The sequence below is a fragment of the Vanellus vanellus genome (genome assembly GCF_965231255.1).
Source record: "Vanellus vanellus genome assembly, chromosome: 3".
Classification (NCBI taxonomy): domain Eukaryota; kingdom Metazoa; phylum Chordata; class Aves; order Charadriiformes; family Charadriidae; genus Vanellus; species Vanellus vanellus.
In genome coordinates, this window is record NC_138907.1 from 7136060 (window position 1) to 7148748 (window position 12689).

The 12689-nt window shown below is 45.5% G+C and overlaps 1 protein-coding gene across 1 annotated transcript in view; it reads right to left on the reverse strand.

Annotated features, from left to right (window-relative positions):
* Positions 1 to 6849: 6849 nt before the first annotated feature.
* Positions 6850 to 12689, reverse strand: part of PAK5 (p21 (RAC1) activated kinase 5) — a gene marked incomplete at its 3' end in the record, with an annotated part of 60645 nt that continues 54805 nt past the window's right edge. The window contains exons 8-10 of the mRNA XM_082481436.1: positions 9835 to 9960; positions 7611 to 7745; positions 6850 to 7005 (exon numbers count right to left, since the gene is read on the reverse strand). Coding sequence (XP_082337562.1) covers positions 6850 to 7005; positions 7611 to 7745; positions 9835 to 9960 — 417 coding nt within the window. The remainder of the gene's footprint in view (positions 7006 to 7610; positions 7746 to 9834; positions 9961 to 12689) is intronic.

Below are 12689 nucleotides of genomic sequence, written 5' to 3' on the forward strand. Positions count from 1 at the left end.
TAGTCCTGTCTTATTCCTGGTCTCATTTCTGTGTTACGCTCGCATTTTTGTCGTCTCATTTGGATGTAAGAAGCAGAATTATGGCGCTAATGATGCCCGTGGCTTTGCCCTTTTCTTTTAAAACTCCAGTGAAAGTGTTCTGGGCGGGCTTTAGGCTGACCCAGTGCCACTTCCTACAATGAGCTGATTATTATTTGAAAAAAAAAAAAAAAAAAAAAAGTTTCTTTTAGATGCAGCCAGAAAAAGCCATAGGTAGCAGGAGGGTGAATAAAAGGATTAAAGGTTCATCCTTAATAGAGAGGGGCCATAGTTATCAGCTTTGTCCTGCCTCCCTCTTGTATGCCCTCTAGCCAGAAGCGCTCTCCCAGCCAGCTCCCATCAGCCTGGAGCATCTGCTCCTGTATTTGACATCCACAAAAAAGAGAGGGGGGAAAAAAAATGCCAAAAGAGCCCCTCCACTGGCATTTGTCTTCTGAATTGCATGTTTTGGCAAGGCAAAAGGTTGGGATGGCACAATTGTGTGGGTGAGCAGTGGTGGGGCAGGACAAGGTGGCAGGATGGGGATGGACATGGCACCAAATTGGAGACATACCAGTCAGTAAGAGGCTGGTCCCCACCCGGCTGGTTTCCTCACAACAATCTGTGGGTCTTTGGTGTCAGTAGGAGCGATTTCTGCTGGTTCAGTTGAGAATTATTAGAGCTATAAATGAGTTGTCTGTGAAAAATAAGAAAAGAGAAGGACTTTGTGGCTGGAAACAAGGAAGACAACCCTGTTTTTCCCTTGTGTCATCTGTTTCTCTGAGAGAGCCCCTTAGGGCTTTTGGGGTTGTGTTTTTTTTTGTTGTTGTTGTTTTGGGTTTTTGTTTTTGTTTGTTTTCCCCTTGCAAAACTTGAGTTAGTTGTGTATTGCTTTGAATACAAAAACTTGAAATGGGTGATGTAAGAGAGCTGCTTCCCTTCCACTTGCCTTTAGTAGGAGCTTGAGATAAGGAAGCACATATTGCAGCATTTTTATGTGTGTTTTTGATTTCTGATCCCCCTCAAATTTTTAACCCAATGACAGGATGACCATGCCAGTAATGGACTTGCATGTCTCAGCTGCTTTCTGTGCCTCAGTGCCTCCAGCCTTGCAGTGATGACAATGCATAGCTGGTGGCAGTGGCAGGGTAGCTGCAAAGTATTCCAAAATATGCAACCAAGCAAAGTCTTTATACTCCTTCCTCTCGGCCTCCTGCTTTTGCTTCGTGTGACAGTTCCTCCCACAAGCCATCGGTGGCAATCCCATTTGTGCTAAAGGTTCTCGTGTTCTGCAGAAATTGCGTGAATTTTGCAGAATGGGTTTAGAGGCAGGAAGGATTGACAGATACTTCTCAAAACTGGAGCAGGCGGTGGGAAACCCACCGCTTTGCACCCCTGCAGCATTTGATGGGCTACACTTAACCTTTCTTATGCTCCCTTGGATGCTACAGTTTGGGGTTTATATGGAGCTGTTTGAAGGCAACAAGACCTTTGGCTTGGATTAGGTGCCCTAGGAGAGGCGGTGGCTGGTGGCTGGAGCTACTGGCTGAATGTTATCTCCAGGCTGGTTTTTGGAGTAGTTGAAATCTGTTGTGGCTTCTTTAAGTGGACCTGCTGGTGGGTTTTAGCCCATTGTTGGTCATGTTGTTGCTTCCCCATTTGCAGAAAGGAAGCAAGACCCACCTGGTGTAACAGGGAGATGCTCTCAAACATCTGCATGTGTTTGAGATGGAAAAAAAGCTAATTTGTGGTTGACTTCTTGCAAATTAATTTTAATTCAACCTCATGAACCTGTAAGAGCAGTCATAGCAGAGCCACCCTAGCAAAACACTACTCATAGGAAACTGTCCTTGACTGATTGCACTGCTTGAGCATTGGCCAATGTATTGGCATGGTGGCACTGACCATCTGATGAGAGGACAACCCCCAAAAGCTGATGCAGCTCTTGTGGCTTTGTTTTGTCTATGCAGCCCTCAACCCTGTGCCCTTATGGCTTAAGACTTTTTGCTGCTTTTCATATCAGCTGTTTTCTGTAGCGAGTACTCAGCATCAGCTTCAGGTTGAAAGTGTCCGTAAGCTAACAGGAACAGAATTGGGCAATTAATTTCTTGGCTTTCTGAAATAATAAGATAGAAAATAATTTCTTGCTGTCCTGAAATGTTTTTCCTCTTTGTTTTTTTTTTTTTTTGGGGGGGGGAAGAATGAAATGGAAACAAGAATGTCAGCTTAATCACAGGTTGCGTTGTGCCCTAGACTGATGTATCTTGGTTCTAGAGAAAGTTATTTAAGATGTTGAACACTTTTTGCTTTATAGCTGTTTATGAACACACTGGTAGAAGGTGGATAAATATAAGAAACTTATCGCCCTACTGAGCTCTGTAAGGACCTGTAATAATTAAGCACTTACTAAAGCAGCTGTTAATGACTTACAAAGTACTTATGATTAGAACTTTAATTATAAATTATTAATATATTGTCAAGGAGGGGAGTTTTACATAGTCAGTAAATGCCCCTGTCTCTGCTATTAAGAGTATTTGTGAATACTTCTAGAACTTGGTGACCTCAGAAAAAGTCATCGTTCATTAGTGACAGGCAGGAATTGGCGTAACTGGCCATTCGTGGAGCTCAGCCTTAGCCAGTGCAGCAGATGAAGACGTCTTCCGGGTGAGTGGATGCTCCCAATGCCTGGTATCTAAAAACCTAAAACTAAAGAGGATGGTTTTTTGCTGAGATGGTGCAGAACAAGGGCAAGACAGCGCAGCCCACAAGCCAGTAGTGACGGATGAAATAGCTTCTGCAGCGTGGACACCACAGGGACCAGGTGAGCCATTGGGTTCCAGGAAATGAGACCAGGGAAGATCCCCCAGAGGTTAGCTGTGAAATAAATTTGCAGTGAGGGTGATGAACAGGGCTCAGTCAGCTGTGTCGCTCAAGGTAACAAGCCACGTTTATTCCCTGCTATTTTGCCTGGCTCTGGCTTTATTTGCAGAGCTGTGCACGAAACAGCCAAAGTTAAGCTTTTTTTGTGGTTGTAGTTTGTTGTGGAGTTTTTTTTGAGTGATGGCTAATGCATTTTGAAACATTTACTGATGTCAGCAACCAAAAGTAATATAACACTTCACTTATAAGACTTGAAGCTGCTTAAGAGTGCAAATAATATTGTACCCTCATTAGTGGAATGGTGATGCTATACAGGGGAGCCTGGGAGGAGTGGTTTCAGTAGGCAGGAGAGATGAGTGGTTATGAGCCGAAAATTTAGGATGTGTAAGGCAAAAAAAGGGATTATTTAGGGACAGGGAAAGGAAAGTGGAAATGTTTCAACAGGTATGGTCTTTCTGGAGTATTCCATATGCAGCGCTCTATGGGTGTGCTAATTAATCACTTCTCAGAATTGTCTGTACTATATGACTGACCACAGCAGGATGGCTGTGTCAAGCAGCAGCAGTGCCGACTCACATTCAGCTGTGAAAGTCTTTTTTTCCTGTGGGTAGAGAAGTTGTGTATTTTTCTAAGGGGAATAGGGTGCGGGAGGAAGGGGGGGGGAGAGTGTGTGTGCGTGTGTGTGTGCCCACATGCGTGGACGGGGGTGTTTGGGTGGAGCTCTCGGCATAGCTAAATCATGGTGCCTTGGACTGAAATGGTTATTTCTCTTTTAACTACACCATTTGCTTCAGCTTAACAAACCACACTGGCGGTACCTGCCATGGGGAAGTTTCTTTTTTGTGCGAGGAGTGGCGGGAAGCTGGCGTGCAGCAAATGGCTGCTCTGGGCCTGACCAGGACTGGCCTCTTTGCGGGTGGGAAGGTCCCAAGGAGAAACAAAGTCTCCCATGTCAAGGTTTTTTCAAAGGCTGGTATTACGGATTTGGTTGATTACTTCCCACCATTATTCTTCCCCTCACTTTAGGGGTTTTGGGTGATGTATTTCGGGTATTTAGCTTATAGGTTGCCTGGTTTTGCCACAGGCCATTGTACTGCACACCCTAAGTCTTTGCACGTTCCTTAATTTTTTTATTTTTTTTTTTCAGTTATGTGGGGGCTCTTATGCCTCGTCCAACCTGCTATAGTCCTTGTTTGTTAAATCTTGGGACAACTGTTAAGTCTGTCTTTCTTAATTTTGGGTAGCGGCATAGTCAGAATCCCAATCATTCTTACTCATATCCTGTAGGTCATCATAGAAGGTCATGCAGTGATAGTGCCATCAACCTGGAGAATAATTTAGCGACACTGAGGTTTTTCTTTTTTTCTTACTTTGGAAAATTATAGCTGGACAACATCATGTTGTTCTTCAAGTATTTTAAACTAATGAATACATATAAAAAAAGTACAAAACACCCTATTTTCTCGTACCTGTACAGCCGCTGACTCCTGACCGTCGATTTGCAGTGACTGGTGGGTAGGCACAGGTTTTATTTCAGGTCCAGTGGCTTTCTGAACCCCAAGCCCTCGTGGTACTGGAGCTCAAACCCTGCGACCTTCACTGAGGCTGGGGGTTCCCTGCCGGGAGGTGGGACCTGGCTGCCATGAGCACCAAGGGACCAGCTGCCTTTCAATGGAGACAGCCACTGACATTTTGAAAATTGCTGTATATATGTGTGTGTGTGTATATATGTGTGTGTGCATATACATATGTGTGTTTATCTCTATATCTATCTATCACATATATACAAGGAACCTGTTTTTTTTTTCTTTCCTTGTTACTTGCTTAGTCCAGTGCTGTGTGACCGAGTCAAATTTAGAAAACAGAAACAACGCATGGGGAAAAAAAAAAAACCACACACTGAAAGTTAAAGCATTTATTAATTTATTTAACTTGCATGTGCATTTGTCTCACCAGTAGTTGGTGTTCACAAAAAAACCCTTTGAAATTGATAAAACTTTCAGTAAACTTGATGAATACCGTTTAAAGTATCTAATGATAAGAAAGTTGCAGAAAATTCTTCACTTGTACAGACCAAAATGTGCTGAATATTGAGGAAAAAAACCCCCACCAACCCCAACCCCTTTTTTTTATTCAAAGATGGTTAAAAAAGTTTACTTTTGTGGCTAGTATTAGTTTCGCCTGTATGTCATTGCCTTTACCGGTGCAGCCTGTTTTCCTGAGTTGTCAAGACTAAAAAATAGAACCCCCTTAGAACGCCATGGGTGCTGCGCGCTCTGCCAGGTCTCTGCGGGGGGTACCGGGAGCGTGTTTGCGGCGGGGCGGCGGGAACCCAACACATTTTCTTTAGCGTCGTCTTAAAATGTGCAAACAGGGTTAAGAAGGGAAAGCAGCGGGGAATAAGACACAGAGATGTAAGAACATGTATTTAATGTCCCAGTTCATATTTGTCTCCTCTTCTATTTTTTTTTTTTTTGTTTCTCTCCCTTCAAATATTCTTTAATTTTTTAAGTATTCGAGGAGCTTCTTTACTATTGGCAACTCTTTTTTTCTGGAAGATCTTTAAGGAACAGCTCCTGAAGGATTGATTAGATGTTTGGTTATAATTTACTATAATAAATAACAATTAATTTATTCACTATGAAATTCCATAAGAAAGAAACTGTTTTCACAAAATTGGCTTTGTATTTCTTAATGATAGCGTAAAATGAGGTCAGTAAGAAAAAAAACCCTTGAAAAACATGGCTTTCATATTACACTTAATTAAAAAGAACTAATTATTAATAAATAAAATTCATTTATCATTGAAATCATTATGAAGCACTTCTAAAAATTTTAAAGGCAAATCTATTTAGGCCTACAATTAACATGCAAAGTCATTCAACGAATAACACAAAATTGTACCGTAGTAGTCAACTGTTGCATCAACATTCAAAAAGGTCTAGACAGCAGCACGACTTCTTCTATGTGGCAAACATCTCCTAACGCATCACAACGGTCTGTCCGAGCTCGGGAGGAGACCCGCTGGGCAGGCGGGCGGACTCCTGCCGTCCCTTTCCACTTCCAGAGCAGGACAGAAATAACGGAGATATTTTTGTGATAAGAAAAGTGACCTTGTGGTGGCATAAAACGAAGGGACCGCCACGGCGTGAGAAGAGGACCCTTGAGCAAAGGTATGTCAGATGCGTTGGTTCCCACTGTGGGAGAAAGGGGGAGATAAGAGAGACCCTGACAGCCACTAACATTCAGCAGCAGCTCTGACTGATTGCCACTGCATCACTGGTAGCGCCAGCTCCCATCGCTCTTTGGGCTGCCGTAACTCCCCTCGCCCCAACAGAAAATCTACAAAACTTTCTAACGTCCTAAAGGTTGGGTGGTTTGTTTGTTTTTTTTTTTTTTTTTCTGTTTTCAAAAGGGTTAAAAAAGTAGGAAACTTTTTTATCTTCTCAAATTCCTCCTAAGTTACACATTACTTCACCTAACACAACAGTTACATGACAAAGTACTGCAAATTATCAAAACGTACTGTACAGAAAATTACAAATTCATTTCAAAATACATTGCGCTGCTATGACTGAGATAAAAAGTGCTTTTTTTTTTTTTTGTCAGAAAAGTGTTCTTCTGAAATAGAAGTGCCGTAGCCTGCAATAAAATTCTGCTGTTTCACTCTGGTTGTGCTATCCTCTATTAATCATCTTTCCAACCTTGTTTGCGTTTGGTGCCTTCTGCCTGGATGGCTGAGAAGATGACAGCGCGAGGGAGTGACGGTCCACAGCGGAGCGTGCCCACCCAGCTGGTGCCCAGGATCGCTCCCTGGTCCCTCGCAGCCTCCTTGGATTTCTATATACCACAGTTTCTCTTACCTGCCCGCGGGTCCCACACAACTGCCGGGATTCCTGCACGGCTGTTATCTGGCCTCTGCACTGACCTCCTCCCGAAACGGCGCTGGCTTCAGCGGTGCCTGTGCTGCCTCATGAGGGGCACGATGCAAGAAGGGGGCCCGGCCAGTTTGAGAAATGGGTGTCTTAACAGTTCCTGGGCCGTGGCTCTCTGCGAGGGCTCTCGCACGAGCATCGAGTCCAAAAAGCCCCGGAGGACCGAGGAGACCTGCAACAGCACACTGGTGTTAGGGGTGGACAAAGAAACCCATTTCCAACCGACACTTGGTCTGTGCCTCTGCTTTTGTTGGGTAAACAAGGGGGACGCTGAGCTTCCCTGTGGCAACAGATGTACTGAGCTGAAGGGCCGTGTGTCTTTTATGTGCCGTTAATAGGGAGAGTACTGGGGTATCGGTGGGGTGCAGAACAGCACACAATGCACAGCTTTGCATGTGGTGTGTGAGAAAAGCGGTAACACACACTGAGGGCTCAGGCCTGACGTCTAGAAGCACACCCAAAATGGGAGGTACCCAAATGCTCTGGCACGGGGCATAGATGTGCCAACCCAGGCGCAGCAGGGCTCGTGTGCCGACTTGCTCTGGTCCTCGGACAGGGTGGGAAGCACAGGGAGCAAAAGCCATGGCCGGGCACAAAAAAGGCTACAGTTTGCTGCTGGCATTGGTCTCCCATCCTCCCCACACAAGTCCTGCGTAGGACCCACTGCTGAAGTTGGTACCTAAAGATGCAATGTATCCCTTGGGCATGCAAGTGTGTGGCTATGGTTTTATTACCCCTTTGTAATGTAAGACCCTCATCACCTATGGAAAGTCTGACCTTGTGCATGTCCTTCACCCGGGGCGGTAAGTTATCCCGGATTCGGCGCATGGCCTGCAGCGGCGGCTCGTTGAAGTAGGGAGGTTCGCCGTCTATCATCTCTATCACCATGATGCCCAGGGACCAGATATCCACCTGTAACACACAGTCCCCTCATAAACACCGCTGACAGTGCAGAGAGGGGGGTAACGGGCTCAACACTCGGGTTCATGCAAACCTCTGCGCTGGCTCATGCTGTTGTACCTGCTGTCTAAGCCAACAGTCTGGTGAGCCACCACCACGAATCTTTCTTTTGTTAATCAGCTGACAGCAATTTTTTCTTCTGAGCAGTAAGTGCATTGAAGAAATAAATTAGAAATTACTTACAAACCCGCGTCGAGCAGGTTGAGGTGATGACAACTGGAAGCACTGCTAAGGCATGCCCGTCTGAGGCTGGCTGCACCCTACTGCGCTGCATTTCTGCTGTGCTGATTTGCACCCAGTGAATATTTACCCCAGGCTGGTGCTGCAACGCTACAGAAAGGTGCAGCTAGTGGGAGAGCAGAGTACACTTCAGCTGCTGTGAAATCAGTTACTCTATTTCCCCTGAATATTAAAGCCTACAGGATCTCCATCTGAGACCACAGCAAACGTAAGCACTTACTACACCCGGGCCCGTTTCCAGCCATCACAGGTAATATGGCATATAATTCCTTTGGAAAGTGCTTCCACTCCAGCTTTAAAAAAAAAAACAAACAATTTTTTTTTGTTTGTTTTTTGTCCTGACCTGCTGCAGAGCTGCTCCAGAGTCCCAATCCTCTGATGACTGTAATTCCTGTCATTTACCAGCCCAAATACAGCCAAGGCCAGTTCATACTGCTTTTGCTCTTTTGCCAACACTATCCTTCAGCTTAAATCCTCTTTTTATTTTGTTCTCCTTTTCCCTTCTGGTGGGACACCTAACGTAGCCGTAAGTTCAGCTGCTTTATAATCCCTTCAGTGTTATTAATGGGCTAATAATAGCTGATGTTATTATCCCTGAAACGTCTCCTACAATGCCACGCGTCCTGGGTGAACGCTGGTGCCTGCAGTGTGCTCTCGCTCTCGGGCGGGCGCTCTCCCGGCCTGTGCCAAATCCGTCCCTGCTGCGCGATGTGAAAGTGCAGCATCTCCTGTCTCAGGCCTCGGCTCGTTTCTCTCTGTGTGTGTGTGTACACACGTGTGTATCTATGGGTAAATATATAGAGAGCTATATACGTCTATTTATCTATATTTGTCTATTTATCTATATCTGTCTTGCAGGTTTTCTCTCTGCAGCTGTTACTATAGGCACTATGCAGCAGAAGATGACTCCCCTCACCACGCAGAGGAGAAAATGCAGCCGCGGCTCTGGCTGGGGAGGCGTGAGTCACTGTCACGGCTGAGCGCGGGAGAGGGGATTGCTCTTCCCGGGTTGGCACTGCAGAAGTGCCGTGACTCAGAGCTTCCTAATGGATGGGGTACGGCACTGCAGAGCCGCCGGGTCCCCACTCACAGGCTTTTTCTGCTCTCATCTGAAGGGCTCCAATAAAAACTCGTGAAATGCCTCAGAACCTTTGGCAGTGCTTAAAATAGTTCCCACAGATACACCTTTCCCCCCTCCCCACTCTCAACTAATGAGAGATTGAGTCCAAGGAATGAGCCGACGCAAAGGGTGGCAAACCCAGCCGGCTCCTCGTTTTGGGACCCTACAGGACCCAAACCTGTGCCTGTGCCTTTGCTGCGCTCCTCCGGAGGAGGGGGATTTCAGGCTTCAGTTGGACAAAAGCAGAGTGGATCTCAGCCTGCGGGTCTGTGCAACTCCTGATGTGACCCGGCTGTGCAGTACGGGCATGTGATTGGGCTGCTGGTTTGGTATCTGCAGGTGAAGACACCTGTAACTGCAGCTCCAGCTTGCAGGTTTGATATTAAAGATCATCAAAGGGTCTATCATGATGTGCAAATGATGCCACTTTCCTTTAATGCAGCACCCTAAGCTAAAATATGTAAAGGCATTACATTGTTTCGTGCGCTAAACAGAGTTGCTATTTAACAACTTCGTCTCGGAGAAATACTTTACAACAAGGCCCAGTGCAGCACTCGGGCAAACGTAATTGCTGCTATTCAGCATAGCTGTGTAAATGCATTTGAGCTGTAGGTTTCTCCTGGGGCTCAGCGGGGTCGACCAAGGCACCGCGCAGGGGGAAACCAGCCACGCGGTACTCACCTCGGTGCCGTAGGGCAGGCGGGATATCACCTCCGGCGCCATCCAGTACGGCGTCCCAACCAGCGACTTCCTCCTGGGGACCTCCTTTGACACTTGGGCACAGAACCCAAAGTCGGACAGTTTTATCTGAAAAGAAAAAGAAAAAGCTCCCCTTGAACCACAAGGCAAATTCCTGGGAGACACACGTGCCTCTGAGAGACACATCTCCAGCTGCAGCAGGGGGAACGGGGACAGAGCCGCAGCGTGCGCCTGGGATGGGACAGCAGCGCAATTTTGGAAGTGTGGCTGGAGACGGCAATGCAGCCTGGGGAGTGCGTGTCTAATTAAAACTAAGGCAAGGAAAAGAAGTAGGAGAGAGTGGCAGTGGTGCTCGTTACTAAGACTGCCTGTCACAGCTTACTGCCTCTCCACCAGCAAAAGATGTGGAGGTGATAAATAGCTTAGAATATTTTAAAAATAGAAGGAAAGCAAAAAATTCTGAAGTATTTTATAAGGAATCTATTATTGCATATATGCAAATCCCACATTTCTCGTCTATGTACATATACTAATATTTAATAATATACATATTGCAAGTGATACACACCACGCCTATTATTTGTATCAGGTATACGGTCTGTGAGTTTGCCAGAAAACAGATGAAACAAGTGTCATTCACCCCATTTGCTTTTACCACAGAAAGCACAATCGAACACTCACACAAAGCAATACGCCCCCCACCAATGATTTTTCAAGGCCAGGACCTCACACTGTGGACTATCACTAAAGAAACTGTCTCCTTTATGTAGGAGGGGAGCTAATTTGGGGAAGGCAGGGAAGACGCTTCCAAAATGGTTGCGAGAGGTAGGGGGCACCTGCCCCCTTTGCTTGGGAACTCGGGAATTAAAGACAGTGCTGTCCTTGAGTAGCTGTGGCAGTGACCTGAAATAGAAATAATGGGATACACAAGCACTCCGGAGAGCAGCTCTTGCTGCATCATGTGCCTGCTCATACTTTTATGCCAGGTTGGTGGTTTGTTTTTTTTTTTTTACAACAAAAATTATGGAAAATTATCGCCTCCCCCTCCCCGTTGCTGTACAACGCCAAGGTGAAAACTCCTCCAACCCCCAACCAAAACAAGCTGCTCTGAGTGCTGGTGGCATCACCCTCTTCCAGAAACAGCTTGTTCCTTAAGGCTAAAGTTTTCTGTTTGTTTGGGGTTTTTTCCCAGGAGACCCCATATGATAGCCTGGACGCTATCATATGGGGTCTCCTGGACACTAAGCTAAACCCCATCACCCCCAGCTATACAGCACACAGTGACCCATGTCCAAGGTCCATAAGCCACATGTCCGATCACATACTCAGTGTCCGGGGATACGAAATGAGCCCAAACAGCTCCAGGACAACTGAAGTGGGAAGTTTCATAAATCGCTGCATTGTGTAGACCAGCATTTTATTATCAGCACTGATTTGTTTTCTTTTGGATTCAGTACAGACATTACTTTTTTAAAAACTAAGGGTATTATTTTTAACAGAATCACGAAATGATTGTTGGTATTTCTAAAACAAAGCCAATAATAGCCAAGTTCTCCATGGTAAATGTATTTTTCAGTTTACAGGACGAAGAATGGAAGAAATAATGTATATTTTGGAAGCAGAGCCCAATCTTCTTTTGTCGGAGCACAAGAGGTTTTGCATATCTATTGCTCATTCGAGTACATAAAAGAAGACAATTTTCTAAAAAAAGATAATTGCACAACACAGCCATGAAGAAATCTGCAATGCAGATAATAAGTACTGGAGTAATGAGTATAATGAGGCACTGTATGCAGATCCCGAGAGCAGATCAGATGCTATTTCAACAACATAGATTAAAATCACAACTGAAGAACTCCTACACACGTGGAATTTTCTTCCCCCGACAGGATTAACAGGAGCAGCCTGTGACCACTGCAGGAAGAAAATCCCTCTCCCTTGGTGGAGAGGGAAGCAAATTATGAAGGTGAGACTTTGATTGGGGAATCAGAGCAGGCCTGGGAAGCCAAGAGTCTTACCTTCTGAAGCAGAAGATCTAAGTATGGTTCCAGACTGACCGGGTGCTCTCGGGCTCAGTCCAACCCACTAAGTCTTGCTTTGGACAGGTGTGAAACGCCAATGGAGTTACCCTTAAAGTTCTGCTTATGGGACTCACTGGGTGCGAGTGCACTGGTTTTTACTCAAATTATCTCAATGGGGCCACAAGGTGAGATGCAAACTAGTGCCTCGCTCAAGCAGAAATTAGGGTCTTATGACTAATTGGTTTCCCTCCGCCTAAGCCTTTGGGGGCCCCAAGTTTTAGGGGCCTCGTGTTTTACTGCTGTCTATGCCCAGAAATACCACAGCACAAACCCACCTTTCTCCTGGTAAGGGAATCGTAATTTCTTTGGGACCAAACACTCTTGATGTAGTATTCTTTTTGCATGCAAACTTTATTTTGCTTACTGAGCAGGTCATGCGCAGCATTTTCTCTCCCTCTCCCCCCACTCATCAACAACGCAAAGAAAGACCCATCCGAGCAAACAGCAGTGTGGGACGGGTATTATCAAGCATCTTGTAAGTGCATCTATGGTAAAAGCTACTCTCACCATCAGGGAGAGTTTCAGCAGTACTGCAGGATATTTCCTATTCAGATAGATTGATGGTAGCCTTCTGTTGCGTTAAGGGGCAAAGTAGTTTTGGCAGAAAATAAACCCCCTTGCGTTCTAACACTCCTCACCGAGGTGGGAGGCTAGGGGCGGCTAGGTTTAAATTCTGAGGGATGCCCAATTCACCACTATCAGTCCGGGCGCATTTAATATATATTAAACTGTTACGGTTCTGGATACACTAATAGC